This window comes from Corvus moneduloides, chromosome 15 (assembly GCF_009650955.1).
Source record: "Corvus moneduloides isolate bCorMon1 chromosome 15, bCorMon1.pri, whole genome shotgun sequence".
Classification (NCBI taxonomy): Eukaryota; Metazoa; Chordata; class Aves; order Passeriformes; family Corvidae; genus Corvus; species Corvus moneduloides.
Genome location: NC_045490.1, coordinates 12,485,480 through 12,511,063, shown reverse-complemented (window position 1 = coordinate 12,511,063; position 25,584 = coordinate 12,485,480). Strand labels below are relative to the sequence as shown.

At 37.1% G+C, this 25,584-nt stretch overlaps 1 protein-coding gene across 3 annotated transcripts in view; it reads right to left on the bottom strand.

Annotated features, from left to right (window-relative positions):
• GABRG2 (gamma-aminobutyric acid type A receptor subunit gamma2) overlaps positions 1-25,584 on the bottom strand; it is a 67,764-nt gene that overhangs the window by 3,997 nt on the left and 38,183 nt on the right. For 2 of the 3 annotated variants that reach the window (XM_032124588.1, XM_032124589.1), the window contains exons 7-8: positions 3,340-3,492; positions 1,596-1,801 (exon numbers count right to left, since the gene is read on the bottom strand). In XM_032124588.1, the coding sequence (XP_031980479.1) occupies positions 1,596-1,801; positions 3,340-3,492 (359 nt within the window). Of the gene's footprint in view, positions 1-1,595; positions 1,802-3,339; positions 3,493-22,770; positions 24,940-25,584 lie in introns of those variants that run through there. The other variant, XM_032124590.1, reaches the window with a different exon arrangement.

The window sequence follows — 25,584 nt, the reverse complement described above, 5'->3', positions numbered from 1 at the left end:
AGTTTTGCTCCTTTAACTGACTCCATAAGACACACATACACGCAGACACTTTTATTTCCACCTAACACAGGACACATCACTTTATCATTGCTTTGTTTTATTACAGTCTACTTCTCAGCAGCTTTTACGCTTGAAATTATAGGAATAGTTTGTAGTGAAAGTTCCTTAATTGCTATTTTTCTATATCCATTTTTGTGATGTATTTTAAAACTAAAAGAAAATATCTTCAAAAGTCCTTGAATATTTTACCAGAGCAAATCCAAATTACTTTATTCTTTGTTAGATGCCTGAAATGGAGATGAAAATACTCTTTATTAACATAAAACATTTTTCCTTTACATAATTCACATATTTTTTTGGTTGGTTGGTTTGAGGGTTTTGTTGTGGGTTTGTTTGTTTGTTTGTTTATTTGCAGGGTTTTCTGTTTTGTGGGGTTGTTTTGGGTTTGTTTTTGTTTTTTAGGGTTTTTTTGGTAGATGATTAGGCTAAATGTTTTAGAGATTCTAGACAATACATTGGCCAGCTCAGTTGCCAAAGGCAGGGAGAAATCTGTCCTGGACAAAATAAGCAGCAAATTCTTTCCCTGTCTGGGCAAAAGCCCAAATCACTACTGAACATATTTTCAGGATTTTTTTTATTGTTGCTATTATATACATTTTTTTTTTTGTTATTGGGTAGCATATATCTGTAAGTATCATTATAAACTACTGCAAAATCACTTTCTAAGGCAGAGAAGTAGGTAAATGAGGTAAGAAATACAAGAAAAAGAATTTAGGGAAACAATGGAAAGGAAAGAGATGCTTAAGGGGAAGTTAGAAAAAGCACACACCACAGTTTGAATGTAAAAGTTTAACTGTATTCCTGATAAGCAAGATTGCCATGTCAATAATGTGGACATAAGTTAATGGCATAGAATATTGCTAATACTAAGACACAGAAGCTGAGATCTTTTCTATAAAGAGATCTATAAATAGCATAAATAATGGCTTTGGTAGTTGTGATTTGCAGAACACTTCGGTTAAAAACGATCTTTATCCTAAGAAATTAATTGTGGATACAAATATGCAGCTAGCAAGACTTTCTCTTGCTTCTTTCCAGTCCCGTGAGATATTTTTCTCTCTCATGGAAGATATTAGTAGAGTTCTATAAACTATGAACACCTGCGACCTTGCAAAGATTTGTTTATAGTACAGTAGGAAAATATTTTGACAATGGATGTTTTAGGATTTTAGCCAATCACCCCAAGGGGGTGGCTGATCCTTTGACCAATTAAGACTTTGAAGAAAAAAGTCTATAAAAGAGTTTGTAAAATAATTAAATAAATCAATCTTGCTGCACAATTCCTGCCTGTTGGATTTCTCCTCTCCTCCCTACCACTGTGGGACACCGTGATAATTATTTTCTCTGGCATCCAGAAAACTGTAATACATGAGCTTTTGATTCTCAAGGTGAATATTTACATTCCTATTGTTACAAAGTATGGGTATATATGTAATAGAAAAGTATGAAAAAAGGTGCCATTATAAAGAAGGATTTAAATGCTCTCTCAGAAAAACTAATTAAATTTTAGGCCTTGCTGGTAAAAAGATACATACTGGGTTTTTCTTCTTTTTGTCTTTATCCTTGCTTGGTTTTCTGTTGCTGACAAAGTAATGCAAAGTTCCATATTCCACCAGTGCAGAGAACACAAAAATAAAGCAGACTGACACAAAAAGATCCATTGCTGTCACATAGGAGACCTTGGGAAGAGATTTACGAGCAATTGTACTTAGGGTGGTCATTGTCAGGACAGTTGTAATTCCTAGCAGATAGATAGAAAACAAATAATATTACTTCAAGTAACAGACTGATTTTGCCAGTTATTTCTCTCTGATTGGTTTTGAGGTGTGCCTAGAGTTCAAACATATAGCACAAATATTCAATAGCACATTCTAGCAGTGAAATGCCAATTCAGTGGGAGCTTAGAGGATTAATAGGGGTATGCAACATTTTTACATGGTCCCTGCCGGTGCTGCTCTGTAGAATACTTGTTTAGATGGATTCTGATTCTAAGAAATTTAATTCAGGGTTTTGGTTTTGTAGTTGGCTTCTGGGGAGTCTTTATTGAAAATTGAAGTTTAGTGTTCATGTGTTCAAATTCTTAAACAGAGCAAGAGCAGGGTCTACAAAAGAGTAGTACTGTGACATGCCTCACCATCCCTTCCCTTTCAGAACATTATTGTATGTACTGTGATGTGAAAAATGTTAAAAATACATCAGAATATTTAAAATCTACCACATTTTATATGGCAAATTTCACACCGTTGATACTACCTTCTTAGTGGTGCAAATAGACTTATTCTCAACAGAGGGATAAGTGTGTTTTGTGTATCCAAGTAAAATTTAAAGTAACAGCTGAATGCCTTTATTAATTATGTACTACTTTAAAGCAGATTTTTATAACCTCTTTTTAAGGAGGATGTGAAAACAATAAAATGCTTAAAGCTTTCTGTTATGGGAGCCAGTGGCCCTCTGTTATGTTTCTTTCTAGGGAGACTGGAATTACAAGTGTGTCCCTTATTTTACACTCCAGTGCTCTCTGCTGTGGTTCTGTGAAGAAATGAAAATGCAGAAAGAAAAACTGAAATAATTCTCACTTGTGTGGATTTAATGTAGAAGAAGAAAATGTGTTAAAGTTTCTCTAGCTGAATGTTTGTGCTTTGCTATTTCTTATGGCTACAGCTGCTTTGCACAAGCAAGATTAATTTGGTCTCTCTTAGTTTATTTGTGGATAAGTTGCTACATGTGTAGAAATTTCTAATTGTGATTAATTGCATGTCACATTTTCATGTATAAGGTTTTGGATACTACCAAATTCAGTTGATTTTTTTGCCTGAAGTCTACATTTGATTGTTGGTCTCTAAAGTGGTCATGGTGTACATTCTCCCCTTATTACCACTTGGACACACACCCCAGAAAGGTGGATTCCTTCTTGGTAATTATTTAATTTGTGTTGCCAGTCACCAAGATATGGAAGTAGAACGAGTGAAACTAATGCATCCTGCCTCTAATCCAACCATGTGTCCCCATCCTCTTGATGTTTATAAAAAATACTGCTGTAACCAGAAAAAATGTGACAGCTTTTATTGTTGACAATTTACAATAGTCAGAATCTGACATCATAAAAAGGAAGAGATGCAAATACAGCTTAGACCGTGTTATTCCTTGGAAGTTACTGCATTCCTCTAAATGAGGAGAGTTCATGTGAAGTTGTCTCTTTTCATATTTACAAACTGGTGATCTGCAGAAGTGTCAATTAAACATCATAATGCTTGAAGAAAACAGGAAAGATAAACTCACCCAGTGATGTTCTGGCTGGAACTGCATCCTTATTAATCCAGAAAGAGACCCAGGACAAGACAACAATAAGTGTGCAGGGAATGTAGGTCTGAATAGTGAAATAACCCATTCTCCTGCTCAGGTTAAAGAAGACAGACATGACTACATAGTCTCCTGTAAAACAAAAGCAGAACAAAATAGAATAATATGTTAAAAAACCAACATAACATTTGTATGTAAGAGCTAGGGGTTTCCTATTCCATGTCTGGGGTGTGTGTATATAAATATTAAACTGATTCACCAGATATACTGATGACAAATACATGCATACATCATCTTCAACACTGCTATAGCTCAAGATCCGGTGGATTTTCCACACTGTGAAAATAAAGTCGAGCAGATTCACTTAGGTAACTTCACTATATGATTTCAAGGGTAACCTCCCTTGCATAGAATGACTTCTACCCAAGTCACTCCTCATAACCAGGCCTGCCTGGTATGATCCTCTTGCAGCACCCCAGTGTGTGGTGGGGGTCCAGCCTTCTGAGAGTCTCTGTGTCCCTGTTAGTGTGCTCCCAACTTCACTCTCAAATGTCACATGCTTTCAGATGTACTTCCTAAATTATTCATGTTCTTAACTATTCTTCAGGGCTATGCTGTGTCAATAATTCATTTTTTTATTTGCCTGCAGATCATCTGTTGTATTTTCTCCTCTAAAATGATTGGAACCCACATTTCCTAAGTGACCCCAAAAGCTGGGTTAGAAGTTACTCTGGTGTACATAACACATCATTCTTATTCAGTAATTTGTGATTGTCTTTTCAGGTTCTTTTCCCCTCTCAAATTATTAAGTAAATTCCATCTGGATTCAAGGATACAGCAAAACTTCAGTTTTTGATGTGGTTTTTTTGCGGGGGGGGGGGGGGGCGCGGGGGGGGGGGGGGTGTGGGTTGGTTTTGGGGTTTGGTTTTTTTTTTTTGTTATGGTTTTATTTTTCTAAACTGAAAAAAACAACCCTAGTTCTCAGTTCTCATCTTTACTTCAGATTACAGCACTTCTGGGAAAAATCTTGATTGCAAAGGAATTACAGAACCCCAGGCTACAAAGACTTCATTGCAATTCAGTGAAATGCAGCCCAGAGAAGTCTTTAATGGAAACAGGATATGATTTGCAAATTTAGAGTGAGATAGTTTTCCAGCACTATCAAAGAGTCTCTGTGGCTAATGCAAGTTCTGCTTAGATCACAACCTTTAGTTAACATTGTGTTCCTCTTTTCAGGCATAATTAAAATTTTAATTTCCCCCAGAATAATCCCTTTGAACCTGACCAGAGAAGAAACTTCAGAGATATTTTTTGACTGGTGCTTCTTTGTTATTTTTTTTAATTTGAATGTCCATATTCTTGGAATTAACTGGTTTTAATTTAATTATGTTACAATTAAACCAAAGACATAAAGCCCCCAAATTTTATATATGCAGTTTATAAGGTGATACATCTGAATATGAGCAAACAGTTGTAATAAGTACAGTCTTACTATTTCCTTAGTTCACAGTTAACATTGCATTATATCTGCATGTCTTTCATATATCAAAAAAGCCCAACCAACTTACCTAAAAAAACACCACTCAGCAGCAGCAGCAGTGCAAAGCTGAAGCCATAAAATTACAGTATGACTCATTTCTTCATCTCTGTGGATCATATATTAACTTCCCAAGAAGTGATTATTTTTTCAGTTTTGGGAATTGTCCTTTTATTCATTCACCTTCATATATGCTATTAATAGCATTGATATTTCAATTTTTTTCTGCTATTATATCGCAGAGATCACTTTAAGCAGTAGCTGTATTACTTCCATGCAAACATTTTTAAGGAGAAGTGTTTCATGCTCACTGTTACTATATAAATTTAATGGGACAATGAATTCCCAGAAGTAAGAGGTGAAATATAAACCCAAATACAGATAAGAATAAAAAGGTACAAAAGGCCCAGAACTGAAGTTTAAAAATCAGATGTTTTATTGCTGTTCTTGTTTTTTCTACTGAAGTTCCAACTGCTATGGGCTCCTTTGGAGTAGATGAGTGATGTACCAGATCCCAGGTAACTACTTTCTCCTCATTTTTTGTCCTATACTTGGACAGGTCTTTTTGCCCAACTGTTTGGCAGCTGTAGCCCGCCTGCCTTGTATTCAAAGGAACAGAAAATATCAGACTCTGGTACACAAGCCAGAACATTCCTACAGGTATTAGAGTCAAATCCAAACCTCAGCACCTGTGCTGAGAAGGAAAAGAGCTAAATAGAGATGACCTAGACCGAGGTATAGTGCTAAGCCCTCCCTCACTGTCCTTGTTCAACAGCTGTGTGTGCAAACCTAGCCCAAGGGTTTAGGCTATGGATAACATATGAATGTTATTGTTAATATACATCTATGTGTCGAGAGAGAGAGTAGCCTCAGACCTTCCATTTTATAGACCATTTCCATTTACATTTTTTTGGTCAGTTTTTGGTGGTAATCCCCTGGTGTCCATGGAGACTTGTCTATATTTTATGCATTATTTTAATTTTTTTGTTGCTGTTCATAATGTAATCCATAAGACCTTTTAAAACATAAACCAACTTGTAAAGGCCTTAGTCCAGTCACTGGTGGTGAAACAGAACTTTGAATTCTCTGTCATCTTGAAGATGCACATCAGAGTACAATTCATTCCCATAGAGTATTAGCAGTGCCCACAGGACATTTGCTACACAAACTGGAGACACTCCAGATGCAAGTGTTTCATATCTAATCAAACACAATTCCCTCTGCTTTTCTTTCTTCTTTTACTTTTCTTTCTTATTTTTTTTTAATACACGAATTCATAAGCAATTATGTTTAGAAAGAACATCTCTCTGCTAACAGATTCCAAAAGTTAAAAAGTGATATAATTGTTGTAGGATTTTTCAACCCTCACAAATATTGTTGCACATTCCTTTATGCAAAGACTTTCTTCCCTAATTGACACTTGCATGAAAAATCCAAACTACTCCAGAATTATATCTGTAGGAAACTCTATCAGTTTCTGATATTTCAAAGTCCACAGCATTGTTCTGGCAGACCTTATTTCTTATGCATTGTAGAATTCGAAATGTTTTACTGAAAGCTCAGGGAAATAAGAGACCGTATATATTTTATATGAGGTTTAAAGTTTCTACTAATGGAGAAGATAAATCAGGGGAAGCAAAAACTTCAGTGTCAACTATAACTTGCCAGGCAGTGTGGAATTGACCAATCTGAAGAGTCATTCAAGGATGTGTAAATTCTTTTGAATTACATTTTACTTTCTAATCTGAAAGCCTGCTGATGCTGCAGACACTGTTGTGTTATGGAATGTTTTAGAGATCCTTACTAAAGAAAGGAATAATGTTAATATTTTACCTTGCTTTGTTGGGGTTTTGGGAAGTGGGATGTACAGATGACATTTTTTTTCAAGGTAAAAGTAGAAAAACAAATGGAATTTAGGAATTGCCAAGACAAAGCAAGTCAATAATTCTGTAATGTACTTAATATCTCTTCGAGCCTTGAATATGTTCTGGTTTTGACTGGGACAAGGGTGTATTTTCTTCTGAGTAGCTGGCACAGGGCTGTGTTTGCATTTAGCATGATAATGATGTTGTTGCCACACTGATGTTTGTTGTTGCTAAGTAGTTCTTACCCCAAGTTAAGGAATTTTCTGTCTCATACTCCACCGGTGAGTAGTTGCACAAAAAGCTGGGAGGGTGTATAGCCAGGATATCTGACCCAAACTGGCCAAAGGGATATACCACACCCTAGAATGTGTTGCCCAGTACATAAACTGGGGGAGTGGGCTGGGAGCTGCCAGTCACTGGTCGGGGATGGGCTGGGCATATCAGTCTTTGGTTGTGAGCAACTGCATTATGCATCACCTGCTTCTCTTGGGTTCTGTTACTTTCTCCCCTTATTGTTACAGTTATAATTTCTAATAATAAAAATATTTCTAATAATAGTACTTTGTTTTAATTATTAAGTTGTTCCTATCTCAGCCCATGAGGTTTACCTTTTCTTTCTGATTCTCCTCCCCACTGGGGAGAGGTGGTAGATGGGGAGTGAGTGAAAAGCCATGGGTACGCAATTGCCAGCCAGGGAAAACTGTGACAATAAAGAGATAAGGAAAACAGGACTAAGTGGCGGGATGCTCCAGAGAAGTATCTTGCTGGGATTGCCAAGTTTACTTTAAGTGATATTGGAATGATATAACAGCAGGTGTTCTGAGATTTTGAATAACAAAAGTACTCTGAACATACAGAATAATGCAAGACCAAAGATGTGAAGTTCAGGACTCAGTCTCAGTTGTCACAACACATACATCCAAAACGTCAAATGCATAAAGACCCCTGTGGAATGTGGACTTGACAGTACTTTGCTTTAATCACACCTTTCATGTTAGAATCTTGCCTCAGCCCTGTTTTTATCCAGATTTGGTTTATTTTCTGACTATATTCATGCACTTCTCAGCTCTTTAGCTGAGACCAGCTTAAATACTCTGTTATTTTCAGATTATCTCTGTGCCTCAGGTGATTTTCACTCCTGGTGTGATGCCTGCATGAAGCTGTCAAACTAAGACATTAGTTTAGTAAAAAATGGCCAGACTTGATCCTCAGCACAGTGTCATTTATTAGTCCTCCCTGGGCAAATTGATAATCTTTTCATTATTACTTCATCCTCTTTCCCTGAGCTCTGGCTCTTGTTTGTCCAATATTGTCTACTGCAGCAAGAAAGCTTCTCAGACTGCCAGATTGCTGTTTGGAGCACTAATACACTTTTGGAGTTTTTTAGAAATGAATGATAGTGCAACCTGGCAGTATCTTTGTAAGACAACATCCTTAAGTACTTGACATTTGGCATCCTAATTAGAAGATTTTGGATTACTTAGCCTTTCACCAGAGACCTTACGTTCCTACCATACATTCTGAGATATGTAGAACTATTACATGTGTCTAGAAAATACTACCTAGATAATTTTCAATTTTTAAACAAATACAAAATTTCTCTGGAAAAAATAATCTTATTACAATGAGGAGCATAATAACTCATCCTTCATATATTTAGACCCTTCCTCTCTTTCTCTGAATATACATATTTCTCCTATTCCTCTGTAGTCATCTGTGTTTGCATCTGCATATAGACAGACATAACCTTCTTCCTATGAAGATACAATAGCAAGTTAACCAGTTTCTTCAGTGACATATATTTAAACCAGAATTCAGTCCCTCAGGAAAATGGTATCCAGGTCATGTTTATCCTCATGTGTAAATGCTCATATCATATTTTCTACTAAGTGCATATTCCTCCCAATTATGTTTGGAAGATCAAGAGAAAGATAAAGAGATGCAGAGCAGTGTTCTGACTTGAGACACAGCATCTTCGTGCTGCCACTCTGAATGGGAAGTTGAATATTTCTTTTGGGGCACACAAAGTGCATGGACATTAAGTCATTTCCAGAGTAGGAGATAATTTGAAAATTAGATTCATGCATCAGTGTTCAATGCACGTGACCTGAGTAAGCCCTTGGAAAAGGTTTTATTTCTAACAGTCCTGTTCCATCCTAATTTATACAGGCTCATAGCAGTCAACATGAACTTTGGAAATTGTGGTCTTCCTCCTACCCTGTACTTGTGGGATATAGTGATTTGAATACCAGGATTTGGGCTCAGTAGGGGAACAACAGTAGGGGAAGTGAATTCCTGATTTGAAGAACCATCTGTCCTTATGTGCTGGCCTAGGTCCCAAAGGTTCAATAGAAGAAATTAGTTGTGGCAGGAAGCATAGCCGGGGGAATGTACACTGTACTTAAGTGATTTAATCAGCACGGTGGGTGTGATCCTTCATTGCTTCCTGGTTGGAGAGTCATTTATACCTGTGTGAAGCGAACGGGAAATTATACTCATTAGTGCGCTCTTTATGCCTGTTTAAGTGACTGTGTAAAGTGTAAGGTACTGGGGGAAAAGCCTCTAATTTGTACTCAGAACTGATTTGGAAGCTAGTGCAAATGCAAGAGAGAAGAACAGCTTTATAACACCCCAAAAAATTGGTGTCTTAACTATAGTTCAGGTAGCAACACTTAGAGATAAGATTGTCTCTCACTTAGTATTATGAGATTCTGCTTTCTGTTGTTTAAAATACTGCTGGATTTAAATTATTAAAAGAACTACAGAAGAGCTTCAAAAATCATATATTGGCCACATGGTCAGGTTATTTTTATGTGTTACTTCAGTTCTTTCTCAGATGGTTTTTGAGTGGGGAAAATTCATTGTTTCATTTTTGTTAAGGATATGGAGTTTTGACAGGGAAATTCAGTTAGGTGAAGGGCTGGCCTTGTTGCCTTGTTATGGGTTCACATTTTTAAGTCATTTTTGGCTAACTTAAAAGCTTTGGAAAACAGTGAATGTGTGCTTAGACATGTCCATATGTGTAAGGTTTTTGAGAGTTTATAAGAAGAATTTATTTCTCTCTGTTTCTTACAAAGCTACACACCACTCTGAATGGCACCGCAAAACCAGATGGATGGTAGAAGTGGCTCTCTTCTTCTCAAACGGGGTTCCTTTATATATTCCACTACCTAAAATCTCCAGAATCTGTGTGCTGAGAGTTTACAGCACATGAGCTCATCACCTCATGCTGACTCCACGGTGTCAGGAGTTTCATTGTGGAGCTCTTCTCCCTGGGGAATGGCAAGTGTTCTATCCCAGGGTCTAAACAGGATTTTCTTTGAGTATTTAGATACCTTAAATATTTTTGTCACTGTTTAGTAGTATAAAAATCAAAGTCTGTTTTAGTAATTCTGAAAATGTTTCTAATTTAGAGCTTTTTGTGCTTAAAATTTAAAAATCTGTGGAGAAAATAAATTATGTAGGAGAACATTGGTAATGAATCAATAATTGCCAGCAAAAGCTACCAAGTGGTCTTTATTATATTATTTTAAAATTTGAAGTTTTTCTCCACTACATGAATTTGTGAAACTGCCAAAAAGAGTCAGATGGAAGATCAATGCATTATCCAAACTCTCCCAGAATTTCTAGCCATCATTTGCTCCTTAAGGACAGATCAAATGACTAGAAACTAGGATTGACGTAGGTCACAGATTATATGGTATGTAATAGGCACAGTTTTGTTAGTGCAGCAAATAACAACCACATGATTCCTACAGACACAGAGGTGCACCAGCTGTCCAGATTCCCAATGGGCTTTTATCTCCTAAAGTTATACAGAAACCATACAGAGAAGAGCAAGCACTTTTTAAAATATTTGTTTAAAGAGACATGTGAAAATATAGATAGAAATGGAACCTTTTCTCAAAAAAAACTCGTATAAACAAGTATATAAATAAATGACATGCTTCTAGATGGGAAACCCTATCCAGTTCATCTTTCCGGATGGAGTATGCATAGGGGAAAAAGAAAATAAAAAAACCTCGTGCCACAGGAGGGCACTGTCGCCTCAGGATAGAAATGAGAAAAGCTTGCAAGTCTGCCAGTGGAAAACTGAATCTTAAAAATTTCTAATTATTCTTGTCATTGAGTGTTTATACAAACACTGAATGGCACAACTGACTTGTGTGCGTCTCTTATTAGAGGAGCACTTTTAAGGACTAAACCAACGCTTGTGTGATAGAAATATCCCCAAAGTAGCATCACCTTTGTGCTACAAGTAATGAATATAAACTGCATAAATTGTTAATGAAGAACAACTGTGGCAGCAGAATTTATCTTCTTTTTCTCATAAATAGCTAATAGATACATCCTTGTTCTCTCTCTCTCTTTTATTGTTAGCATGGCCAGCAGTCTTGTTTTCTGTTAGGCAGCAGACAGAGCTAGTACTCTTGGTTTATTTTAAAAGAAGGAATTGGTAAATGGTAGTTTGATGGGATAGATGTGTTTTCTTGGGTTTAGTTATGGTACGTAGAAATACCATTAAAACAGTGGTGCATGATGTCTATGAACATCTCCTATAGGAGCTTCTAATTCACTCAGTTCTTAAAAAGTTGCTGGATTAGTACAGACTATTAAAATAATAGTAAATGCAACCAAAAGGATTCTAAATGCATCCTTCATAAAAGAGTCAGGCTTATTGCCATTTTTAGACAGATATTCTGCAATAATAGAAAATAACTAGTTGGTAAAGTTATGGGGTATTGCCTGTAAAGCAGCTGATTTCCTTCCCACTGTGTGCCCTCTTGGCACGCTGGAGGGCAGCAAGGTTACCAAGAGCTGCTGCAAGTGGAGAGAAAATGAAAGAAAAAGAACATGGACAAAGCCTTTTCTCTTTTATGTCAAATCAGGTGTTGGTACCAGAGTTTTGGTGTACGCTCCGCTCAGCAGTGGCTGGAGGCAGATCCCTGCCCCCAGAAAAGGCAGGAAAAAGGGTGAATGGGAGACAGGAATTACACCTCTCTACCAAATCAAGCAAGTATCAGATGGCGCATTACATTGTACAGTGCAGCTCTAATCTAGGATGAAAAATCATGTAAATAGTTTTAAGATTGGTGTACTTGTTCTGATGCATCTTCGTTTGGCTTTTGTGCCCATCTCTTTTCTTGCCTTGAGACGGTCTATATTGGGAGTTTCGCTGGCATTTACTGTCTCGGTGAGGGTACTGAGCCAGCCTGCAGATACGGTTCAGTGAGATGTCGTAAAGAAAATATGATATTTGTTCTAAACACGTAGTTTTCTATGAGGATTCAGATTTAACCTATTCAAATATTTGTCTTGTTTAAAACCTAAAGTGACTTCTTTTTTTTTTTTTTTCCCAAGAGATCAGGAAGTTCATAAGTCTGTCAAGTTCAGTACCAATGTACTTCTAAAACTGGTATTTTGTCACATTCCCTCTTACAGTGCAATGTTTTTACATATATGTCAGGAAAATAATTTTGGCTGAAGTATTTGATCACTGGGCACATGACTGAATTCATTTTCATAAAGACAGGACAGAAATTTGATCACAGTGCTAATCACAAGCTGATATGTATGAGACTTATTTGTTCCCACAACCAGAAATGAAAAGTCTGGGGAAAAGGTAAAATCAGAGGGAACACTGTTCCCTAGGTATCTGACCATGAGACCTTCTTGTTATCTCATTCTTTGCCAAGTGCCCTTTTCATTGGTTCTGTCCTTCACAGCTTTTTATTCTTTCACTGACAGATTTTTAGACTACATAAGGACAGAGAGTTAAAAAAAAACCCAGAGTCTCTTCCTTTCCAAAAATGCTCAATAATCTCTTTCCCTCTGAGGCTTAGCTGCAAAATACCACTATTGTGTCACAGAGAAGTCATGATGTGAAATAAAATGATGTAAATATTTAGCCTTTAGGACAAAGGAAGAAAATATGCCATGGCGTTGCCGGTATTTGCTTTTAACAGACTTGCACATGGAAGCAGTGCCATTCCCTACCTGACTGCTGGCATTACACAAAGACTGGGGTGAGCCATGGTCATTGCCAATACAGCACAGCAATTGTACTGAGTGATTTCCCCAAAAAATATAATAATAGAAATTTTTAATACCCATTTCTAAGCTGTGATTATAGTTTCATTATGCAATGAGGTAAAACAACATCAAGATTTTGACATAGCTTGCACTGTAGTCCATTTATATAAGATTATCTCTGAGATTCAGATAGTTGCAAGACTGCTTTTCAATTTTCCTTCCAAGGGATGAATCCTAACTGCATTGCACAGCTGGATAGAGAGCAGGGGATGGGAGATTTGCTTTTTTTTGGGGGGGGCAGTTTTTAAAAATTAGGGAAGTAAGGTATATGTCTGTGTGTGAATATGTCTGGCATTAAACACCTTGATTTCCTGTGGGAGCAGGCAGAAGAGAGCTGCAATTAGTTTATGTTTTTGAAATTAAAATCTTGGCTGATGAAACTTCTGCAAAATGAGATGAATCATTACACTCATCCAAGCAAATGAAATTTCTTTATGTATGACATGACTTTCTGCCCAACAGTTCTGGATTTTGTTTGGTCCTTGGCCGCTCATTCCACTTGAAATGCTGTTTTCTCAGTTCATTTGACAGAATGTGTTCCGTATCTCATTAGTTTCTAATTATAGGAGGAAAGAATGTAATGACACTAGACAGTAATTAAAATCTATTACTGTTCCCACCTTCTCTTTGAAATCATAGAGACAAGATTTAGCCTGAGAATTTTCTGTTGCTGAAAAATATCAGTATGTGGAAATGTACTGAAGGATTGAATGTAAACTTAGGTGTGTTTATTTCTAAGGTTTCATCTGTGAGTGCCAGAAGTCTGAAAGGAAAATGAATGTTACTGATCCTACATATTTGCCCATGATACGATTTTTTTCCTAGTTTGCGACATATTTATAAACAACTTTTTTGTTTGCTTGTCTGTGAAGGTGGATAAGCTATTACATTGGCATTAGCAAACACAGGAGGGCTTTTAGTGTGCAGGATTAGTATTTAGATGTGGCAGCAGCAATAAGCTGCAACTTCTGTGAGTGAACCATTATGCTCCAATGTGCAAATAATCTTAAAACTGTAGAACCTTCTGCTCTCTTTCCCATTCCCCCCTTGCCTAGGAAGCATCAACCAAGGATGTGAGCTCAGTGTCTCATCTCTGAATGGTCAGGAGTCATTTGGGTTCTAAAGAAACTGTTTGAGTCACTGTCATCCAGTTCAGAGATGAGAAAATGGGAGGATGACTGGAAATCCCTGGTAAGGTAAAAAGCAGAGTCATCATTTCCAGGCAGCAGCACCAGCTAGGGCGCTGTTCTGTCAGGAATTTTGCTGTGCCTGACACATCCTGTGTCCTTGGCTCTTTTGGATGTCTGGTTGTTACCTGAATACCTCAAGAAAAGCTGTCTGTTTCAAGAAAATTATGCACCTATAGCAGGGCTCTGTGAATGTTTAAAATAATGACTTGTTTAATTTTGATTATTTAACCTATTGCCATAATAATGCGGGTTTTGATATGGTGCAATCACCAATGTAAACAAATAAGAAAAATGTTTTATTATATTTCATTCATTTCAAGGTATCCAGATGGTATAACCACTTTCTGACAGCATCCAAACCTGCCTGCTACAGGGAGAACTGGAAATAACTTCTGTTTCTGTAGTTCAAAGCATGAAGTACAACACATCCATGGTACTTCAGATCAAACACACTATTGGAATTATGAAATGGCATGTAATAAAGATTGTCAAAACTATGTAAATTTTATCATGTTGAAATTTTCAGCGGTTTGCATCTGAGAAAGAAAGTACAAAATGGTGATTGTCTTTGTTTTATTGGGTGGCAAACCACAAGATTCATACCATACAATAGGTCTACATATTTGGCTTTCTAGACAACTCTGCAAAGGATTTGTCTGAAAAGAGAGTTTGGGCAAGTCCAGGGGTAATAAGAGAAATGTAAGATGTAAAAATGGGAATTAAATAAATGTTACACTTCGAGTCTAGGTTAAAAACCGCTAATAAAAATTCAATACAGGCCTATTTGGTGAATGCCATGAGGGAAAAAAAATCAAGTATTTAATAATTTTGGTCTAAATAACAACAGTCTTACAGACATGTTGGAGAAGTCCCTTGAAATTAGTACTGTTTCATGAGCTTTGTGCAAGTCCAGGTTGCTGAAAGACTGCACATGATTTACGTAGTTCATAAACACCCCTTATTATATTTGCTTTTATATCTTTGTGAATTGTCTTGCATGGAAGAGGTCATTCTTGAACTCCTCTGAACACTTTTCATTTGGAGAGAAGAGGAATTTGAGGATACAGTACATTTAATCTTTGATTTGGATGTTTCCAGTTATTTTCAGGACCCGGAGACAGTAGTACATAACCTGAGGCTGCAATAAAATTTGATGTTTCCTTCTACTTCCTCTCCAGAGGAGAGAAGGCATGACTGTGTGGAGGCAATGTTCTGCAGGGGAGCTACAGATTTCACAGATTCATTCTGTCTGAACGCCCCAGCAAAAGAAATATTTATACAAGAAAGTACGACTCAAACACCAGCATCTCACTTCCAGTGGGTGCACAGGGAGATTACTGGGAAGACAGTACCATAAACAAAGAGCCCAAGGGATGTTGGGAGGGATACATCCTGCTTTATTGCTCAGATTCCAGCATTAGATAGACTTTTTTTTATTATTTTTGAGTGTTTCAATTCCATTTATTTTTAGCTTCCGTTAAATATTTTAGGATATTTAATCAGTGGATATTTAGTCTTAAACCCCCAGGAAACCAATTCAGGTAACCAAGAAAAGACTAAATTTTACTTAAATATGAGACCCTGGAAGGCAAAACATCCAAGAACAAAAGTTGTACAGATCAAACCCAATGCAGTGTGGTCATCTACCAAATGTCGTGGGCTTTAGAGAGCTCAGTAAGAAAAGAAAATGTCTTTGAGCACAAGAACCCAACAAAGATACATAGTAAAATGTAAATTGTCCTGTTGGAAAACATCATAGCCCAAAAACATGTCAAAGAATGGGTGTGGATTATTGATCAGGACACTGAAGAAGCAGGCAAGAGATCTCAAGTCCAGTCCCACGTCTCTGATGGAACAGCTGTTTCTCTTAGCCCATGAAAGTCGTTTGGAACACATGCACACTGTGTTCCAACAGCATCTGGAGATTCTGCTCTAAACTTATGTGGGAAAATGCCTGACTGTTTTATTATGTCATTGACATGTAGGATTGGATCCCTGCACCTTTCACTAAAAAAATGTTTCCATATTCAGAATATGACAAAACACTCAGTGATACGGCTTCTTGAATGACTGTGGTAATTCTGAACTTCCTGATACCCTTGATTCTTATGGGATATTTATGTAGTTGAAGAGTAACCAAATGTTTCATCTACTAGTTAATTTATATCTGAGTAAGTATATAAACCAGGTAGTGATTATGCCTATGAGAGAGACAGTCCACAGTTTTCTGTTTCTTTTATCAGTGACAGATACAGCTGGCAGAAAAACATAAATGCATTTTAAACTTCTGTTACTTGCCTCTGTTGAATCTCGACTTAAAATGAAATTACATAACAAAGATAATTCTGTTGCTTAATAATTCATGGGTTTATCATAAAGGCTTTCGTGTTGAAAAGCTTGCAGAAACCTGCAAGGAATTCTCCCAATCAGCTTTCCACGGCTACTTGTTGATGTATTCAGTTCTTCAGAAACCCATGGTTTACCCAGATACACAGGTAGGAAGGAAGTATGTTCACACACCTCTCTGAGTTCTAATGCTAATTTGTTGTGTGGGAATTCCAGTGCATATTGTAGTGTTCATCTTTGTTAGCCGGTGGACATGGAAACTGGGTACACCAGGAGGAGTTGCTGTTTGAATTAGCCTTGAACATTTCTCAGTTACGTGTATTTCATGTAAGGGGAAAGAAGGGAGAAGAATAATACATTTTTTGTGAAGTTTCAGTATTCATAGTTTTGTTGAGGTGGTGTTATTGTTGTTTTGCTTGTTAGTTTTTAATTATAATTTTCATTACCATGGTAATCTCAGTAGCTCTGTGTAGCAATGTATGGTCCCTTTGTATACCAGGAAAGGTGTTACATGACAACTTTCTGAACCCACAGCCCAATGGAGCTGCTCTCAGGGTTCCCAGCATCACTACTGCTCAATTATAGGCAGAGTTATCTCTTTTCTCTGGTTATATAGAATGCCATGGGACTGCTGAGGAATGGAATGATTACTTTTCTTGAGACACAGACACTGGTAGAATGACCCTTAGAAACAGTTGCCTGACAGAAGTACTGATTTCTTGGACTATCAAACACAAGGAAGCTTCCCACCTATGCCTGCAATTTACAGTGCTGCTCCAGTTTTGAGTTCCTCCCCAGATGCTTTATGGTGACAGTGGTGATAGGTCTGTGTAGATGATCTTAGTCTTTTTAAAGGTGGATGACAGTGCACTTGTTTTCCTCTAATTATTAATATATGGCTGCCTAAAATTGAAGCCAAGATAGTTGTGATAGTTTTTAGCTCTATCAGAGTTCTACAGTGCTCAAAAGAACAAAACAATTTGCTTCATCTTGCATGGTCTGTTCAAGGCATGTGAAGCACAACCTTCTGTCTCAGTGATTACATATCTGTTGCCTACCTCCTTTGTGAGCAGAACATGCTGTCTCACATGTGAGACAAGTGCATTCACAACCATGTGAGCTGTGCTTTTCTCCTGCTGTGCATGTGAAAGACCATAAAGGAGCAGGCTGCTCCCATAGATGTGCATTTTTCAAGAAGGGTGCCTGCCTCATAGGATTTAGAGCTGTAGTGTTACATTTTTCCATGAACTGAGCTTAATAAAAGGAATATAAATTTTATGAAGTCACATGTATTACAGAAATAAGTGATGTGTTACATATATTACTGTATTGCATACAGCCACACACACATGACTTCTGATTTTAAAATACCACAAATCCTACAAAATATACATACAAAAGCTCAGAATGAAAGCAAAATATTTCTACTAGAAGAATCTGGAACTGTATTTATGTAGACTTATTTGAGAGTAACTCATTTATTGTCAACATTTTGTAAGTATCTAAAATCTGTTAAAACCATACTTTAAAGCCATAACTATAAAGAGATTACCAAATTACCTGGAAGAGAGTGCTCCAGAGTTCAGATCTATGACTTTTATAAATATGTTCTTATTGTTGGTGCTTAGAACTACTTAGAAAAAATTTTTATAAAAATATGATAAATATATTTATTTTTCAATTTGAGACATTATTCTAGAAGAGGCTATTGTGGATTAGTGTTTGAAAGGTAAACATGATCTTCATTCTCCTGCAATTGGTTTGCCTGAGAACAGGGCCTGCTCTGTGTGCAGATTCCAAATTGTTTCTGATTTCTTTAGTGTTTTGTCTTGCAGAAGCCAGGTGCAAATCTTCATCAATGTGCAAATTAATCTTGTTCACAATCAAAGTTAACAGGTAGCAGCAGAAACATTCACTGGCTAAAGTAGGTGTTGCAAAATTGTCTAAGGTGTGATTGGTGAGGAAATGAAATGGAAAAAAACCTTGCTCTAATAGAACAGTTATTTATATGCTACGAAAGGAGATGGCAAATGTGTTTGGGTGTGTTTTTAACCTCTTGAGCTTTCTAGGAGGATATTATTGACATCAGGTAGAAAGTAAAAATGTTGAAGAAAAAGCCTTTAAAACCAGTATCTCTTTAGCTATTAGAAGGGGGAAAGAAAGGATTTTTAAAATCAGAGAAGAAATAAAGACACCGAATTAGAAGGAACTAGGTTATTATTAAAATAGTGAATAAATGTAGAGTTTAAAAAACATAGCAGGTGTTTGAGGAATTAAGAAAGAAAGGGAAACTATGAAAAATGGCAAACAAAGAGATGATGTTCTAAAATTGTACTTAATACTAAGAGTAAGGCCACAGGCCTGCATTCAACAGGCCTGAAGGGAAGAACAGAGTTAAAGAGGATGCTTTGTCTGAAGATCATGTCTCTAAAGAGACAGCTATGAATCATGAATAATTTATAGCCAATATTGCCATTTGAAGTCAAACAAATCTAGTACAGGATGTGAAAAAAATCTTTAAAGACTACAGATAACTATCTCGAAGCTTCAGTTGCCAGCTTCACAGATAGAGGTAGAGCTTCTAGGTGTATGTAATCACCCTAGTCCAAATCCTACAAGGTATTTAAATGTCTTGCTCTTTTCAAGAGGATACCTTTGAAGAGCTATTTATTTCTCAAACAGACATATTCAGGATAACGTTCACAACTTGTACAAAACAGGTTCCCCTGGGAGTCCCCATTCCATGTCACAGTGTGTATTGCCATCACATTGTGTTTTCAGGCCCAAAAGTGCAACCTCTTAATACCTTCTTAAAAGTGAGGTTACAACACTGTGAATCCCATGGGTAATGTCTTTTTAAAACTTTTTTCTTTTAACATTTGAAAATGTTATGTCCTGGGAAGCTTTTAAAATTGAACTGGCAATTCTGGATCTGAAGCACTGTGTGGCATACAGAGAAACATGCATTTGGAGTCCCCCAGGACTGTGGTGAGGGAGCTATGGATTGAGGTGTACCATGTAGGCTGCAGTGCGCCCTACATATTGCGATGTAATATGTCGCTGGAAGCCAGATCTCTGTGGGGTCTCTTACGTTATTTTTTTGGAAATTCAGGCCCTGTGTTTGTAAAAGAGAGGTAAGGCTGCAACAAGTGGCAGGCAGCAGAAAAGGTCGATATGATCAAAAGAGTCTTTCAATGTGTGTTGCATTTATCTTTCTGTAGAAGTTGCCAGACTTCAGGGTGGGGTAACAGATTGGCTGCAGAAATGATGCAGTGGTCATTCACTCTCTCTGGGACAGTCATGATGTTACCTCAGATGCCATAAAGAGAGAAGAATACTCAAAGCCTAAGAGGCAAAGCAATAAAATTGCAAACATTAACTTCTCAGAACCAACAAAATATTTGCGTTGAAGGGGCTCATGAGTTTCCTGGAAGTGATGCAGGTATGGAAATGCCATCCAGTTTCCTTCTGGAAACCAACATTCCCACCAGGTAAATGCAACACTGCTCCTCCATAGTGCCATGCCCAGCAGCAGGGTCTGCTCCTGGCTCAACTCTGCTGGCCACATTCCCTAGGAAGCACTTAGCTGTTCACGTGCACATACTGCATGTGGGAGAGAAAAAGTATCCAAAGAGCATTTAAAATACCGCTTTACCCTTTTTTACTCTACTGAACTTGGAGCCTTAGTTTTTAACATGACTTTCAGTTTTTAACCTGTAAATGGCAGTGGTGTTTTCAAAATGCATTCCAGCAGTTCCCAGCCAGATCAATTTTAGACATTTTATTATTTCTAGAAGTTCAAAAGAAGATGACTGATGGTAGTGTTTGAAAAATACATGTGTCAGAGACTGAAATATTATGTTTATGACTTAAACATTTTCATGAAGGACTTTTAAAACGGTATTATAAAAGCTGCAGAGAACACTACCACACCCTGAATGGGGCCCTGACTGAGGCTTTACACCGCCCGCTGATGAAGATAAGATAAAGTAACTCAGGGCTGGGGACATTCACAGAGCACAAGCTTAACACCTCAGGAGTGGAGACCACAGCCCTGGGGCTATCAGCTGCCAGGCTTGCACAGACCCTTGCACCAAAAGGTGGGGGGAAGAGAGGCTTTGGGTGTGTGTTGGAAAAACCTCTGGTCAGAAGCCATGAACACCCATCCTCCACTGTGCAGAGGAGCCCATCTGAGGGGCTCCTGCACCCTGGCAGAAGCTGCATCCACATGAAGGACAGAGGGGGTGACATGGCCCATTATAGGCCCCTCCCAAAGGGGTGCCCTTACCCTACACCCCAAGTGATGTAACAGATCCTCAGTGTTGCAAGGGACAGTGACAAACTGGCCCCCTGCAAGGGAGGCATGTGGGCGTTCCCACCTTCCCGAATCCTATATTAATCCACTACTCTTTGTAGTGGCGTGTGGCAGGGTGTGGTGTGGTGGGTGTGGTGGCGTGGCCACAGTGGCCATGGGAGACCCTCACCACCAGCAGACCAGGTGGAAGTGAGCAACAAGATGTCGTTGGGACCCTCGGATGTGCTGTGCTTCCACCTAACTCCTGTCACCTCTCCCTGTTTCCCCATCCCCTCCCCCCACACACTTCTTTATTTCTTTCTTTCTTCCTTTTCTCTTTCTTTCTATTTGCCTCTTTTACTATTAAATAAAATACATCATTTTTTTGGCACCAACATCTAACCTCGTTTGGTTTTAATCTCGTTTTTGGGTATATTTTGAACCTTCTAAGTTCTTTCCGGTTTATACTCAGTCTTAATTTTCTTTGCTCTTTTATGTTTAAACTGGATAATAACAATTTGTTTTACTGATGTAGTTTCCTCCTTGTTTCTTGATCCTAACATCTCTATGTGAACACCTTTTTATGCTAAATGAATGTTGGAAAGCACAAATACAGGTGTAAACAAAGTTCTTCAAGGAGCTCTCAACATGAAACTATTTATTTGTTGTTCATTTGTATTACCTTGAGCTAGCAACCTTGATTTTGGAATAAAATTCCACTATCATAGGAATTTTATCTCTAAGAAAAAAGAGTTTGTATCTCTCAAGTTTACATTTCCAGAGTAAATGAATTCAATGCCATAAAAGTAATACTCCTCATTGCCCTTTCCTGAAAAGCTACTTTTTCCTTTAAAATTATTTTTATGTTGTTTTTTTTTCATGGGTAGTCTCTGCAGCACTGCATGCAGATAGGCATACTAATGATTATCATACATTTATTTTTGACTGTAGCTTTTTAGTCTTTGCACTATTCACTAATAATAAATTCTTTTGGTGAAATTTTTTACTTTTCTTGTCACCAGAGGTACCTTTTTTCTCTCAGAGTGGAAGGATATTTGAAGGTTTTCCTATACCTATTCTGGAAAGTATGCTAGTTTTTCTCTAAATATTGTCATACAGTTGTTGACAATCCTTGCTTTCCAAAATAATAATGGGAAGAAAATTAATTCATTTTCTTCATATTCAATAATGTTTTTGCTTTTTCCATGATGAAATCAAATAATAGAATTACTCAAGAACTTTTTTTCTTAGATCAAATCTTTAGCACTAGAGCAAACATAGCTGGAGTGACAGTATGCTGTCATGAATGCCCTGGTTATTGCTCTTGTATTTGTATAACCAAAGTCAACATATGCAGTTCCAAGATACTGCTGTTTCATCTCAGGATTTGGTAGCTGGAACAATCTACTAGACCAGACGTTTGCTCCTGTAAGATGAGAAAGGAAATTTTGATAAACTACAAGGATGGTTGAAAGCATTCAAACTTGTTTTCTTCTGGTTTTGAGTAAGTATTACTGGGTAGCCTCAGAAGGTAATCAAATAATTTAATGCTTATTCTTTGTTAATTGTGTGTTTTTGCATTTTGCAAAAGTAGAGAAGGGGGGGTTAAGTAAGGTCAAATAGTTATTGCTCTCTGTAATTTGAATGGGTAGGGTGTGAACTCATTGTAGGACTTCTGGAGGGAGGCAAGGGAAGTGAGTTGTTGGGGAGTATTTTTAACCTGTGCACTGAGAATGGAAGCAACTGTGTATGACTGGTTGTTACCTACACAGTATGAGTTTACTTCCCCTTCAAAGTCATGTTCTCAAGACTAAAATAGAAGAAATTGAACTCCAATCAACCAGAATACATTATCTGCATTAGTCAATTTTTTTCATAATTTTCTCAATTCTTGGAACAATAGACAAGAAAGAAAAAATAGCAATTAATGACTAGTTTCATAAACATTTCTAGTCTCTAGCATTAAGACTGACAAAGGGTGTTGTGCTACTTTGTGCATTAAATCGTGAAAAATATTTTCAAATTCTCCTGTGGAGGGCATGATACAAGAAAGTATTATTACATAAATTTTATCCTGCAGCTCTTTAGCCTTAATTATGCAATCTTCTTGAGAGTAGCAAAGAACTCAATATACTGTATCACTTTTAGAGATAAGTGGCTGTATTTTTAGCTTCTGTAATGTACACTGAAATGAGGGCAATTATGCCTTGTTTCAAAAGACAATGTTAAAACACACTATTTACAATTCAGAATTTATTTTAACAATACAAAATGAGGGAGTTAATGTTTGAGAAGTATACAACGATGATGATAGCTATTTGAACATTATGACCATGCTTAATGTTAGGCTACTATATTCCTCTGTGAGAATGTGTTGTCAGCATTGTAGGATGCGATATGGAATTGTAGGTAACGTATCTAAAAATGTAAGTAGAATATTTTGTAGTCACAAGATAACAACGGAGAGTTGCAGTAGTTTGTACATCATGTACACATTTTCATGTAACACCCTAGTGTATTTTCTTTTTGCTTCTCCCATTTTATTTGATAAAAATAATTAAAAACTAAAGCTCACTGTGAAGGTCTCTTCAAAGTTAGAGATGTTAATTTACTTTTATTTTATTTTTACAAGTTTTTTTTACATTTGGCTGGATTTGAGTATTGCTAGCTCCCATGGATGCTGCCTAGCTCTTGTTACATGTTACATAGACTTGTATGTCTTACTTCCACCCAGACTTTCAATTATATCTATTCAAATACAGTGACAACTTCCCCCAGTAAAACAGGTAAGTAGGTTACTAAAAATGCAATGTAATGACAGGGGTTTGAGAAACTAGAAATTGCACTTGCAAAGTGAAGGGATTTAACTCTGTAAGAACAGCCTTAGAGGAATATGTTTATTATTTAGGACATATATGTGCCCCAGGTAAAACTAAACGTATTTCAAATGAACTATCCTTACTCTTTACACGTTAGGAACATTAAGCTGTCCTCATCTTCAAACATCCTTAATGAATTAATTTTTCTCCACTGAGAAAGGAGGAAGATGGTGAATAATAAAGTAAGGCCAAGGGAAGAAAAGGTCCAAGACATTATTTTATAATCATTGTACTACAAACATGTTTTTTTGAACATAAGGGTCTGGAAGTGAAACATCAGTACAGACATGGACTGTCAGTCTTATGCTGAGCAGTTTATAGGCTACAGAGATTATCTAGTACTCTGCAGATGAAAGGCTGAAGTGCTCAGGAACCTTCTGATTTATCACAGGATTGCTTGAACTTTAGTTATTTGAACAGCGCATTAAAAATATATTTATTTAAATCAGTAATTTAAACATGCTTATTAACTATTGTAAAAATTCTTAATATTCAGACTTATTTTAATTCTAAAGTAATTGTGACTATATATTGTTCTTTAACTGCTACATCACCTGGTCTAATCCTTTTGAACCAAAGATTTCTCCTTGCAATTCGTTATAATTAGATCTAGCTGCAACTGGCTAGAGTGACATTACAATGATTTTCTCTTGTGATGTTTCTGAAAGTCAGTCAGTGATTGGAGTAGGATGATTTCATTGCCAAACAGGAATTATAAAAGGGAGTTGGGATAATATGCTTTGTCTCAAGGAGTCACCAGTACTTACGAAAATATATTCATAGGAGCATAAGAGGCATCACAAAAATTTTTATGCTTAGTTATGTCCAGGAAGTGTTTTAAGATATAGACTCAACCTCTTAACTTGCTGATTTTATAATAAAATTAGAACTGTTCAATATTCTGCTTTTTAAAAATTTTAATAATTCAAATATCCTAAAAGATCTAATTATTTTCTTGCTATCAAATAAACAAGTATTATTTAAAGGCAGTGTTCTATTATATCTACACAAGTATATTTAATGCAAAACCAATCTTGCTTGTAACATCTGTGCTTTTGTAATTACCCAGCAATAAGTTCAGTGAAAATGCATGTAAGATCCCACATTATCCCTTATTCTCTGGTTACTTGTATATTAATTCTTTTTATCTTTATCTGACTTTTCTGAATCTCAGTTTAAGCTCTAACAAGCCATGTTTTTAGATACGGAAAACCTTATGAAAGACAGACTCAGAAAAAAACCTTGACCCTCAAGAATCTTTGTTCAGTTAGGAAGTCATTATGACAAGGATTTCAGGCCCCAACAACCCTTTTATCAGGGACAGTCATGATTTCATTTTGCTGAGGTGAGTCAGTTGCACTGATTCTAGGAAAAACTGAGAAAAAAAAAAGGCTGAATTAATGTCAATGGAATTTTAAGGAAGTCTTTAACCCCTCTCAAAAGATGGAAAGTAATCATCAAAGAGCCTTTCAACTCTTTATATGATAGGTAGAAGCAGGTGGATTTGAATGCCTAAACCTGAATCTCTGTAGATACAAACCTGAACAGAAAAGTCAGATTTTCTCATTCTGTGAGAATTTTAAACATATTGATTCTCTAGCAATAGTGTTTGGGTTTTTTCCTGCCTATTAAACCAAAAAGATCTAGCCTCTCACTGTGAAAGAGACTAGAAAGTGAAGGAGTGCTCTGGATGCTTTTTGCACTAACTCCAAAGGGTGATGTCCCTTCAATGCCAGTCATGGCTCCGTGGCTGCTGCCGTGGCTGCTGCCGTGGCTGGGTGGTTCTCCCTGCTCACCATCCAGATCTTTCCAAGGAGTCTTACAGCAATCAGCAGGGTGATGGGAGTCTATGTCACATGGGTGCAACTCCCCCTGCCACATAAACTGGCAAGATCATTTTTATTGTGGTCATAACTGAACACAGAGCTGAAACCAGAAACACCGGATATTAATTATCTATATTGCTTGGATCCACAGGCTTTTTTGTTGGATATGGCATATGTGTTAAATTCCATGGCCT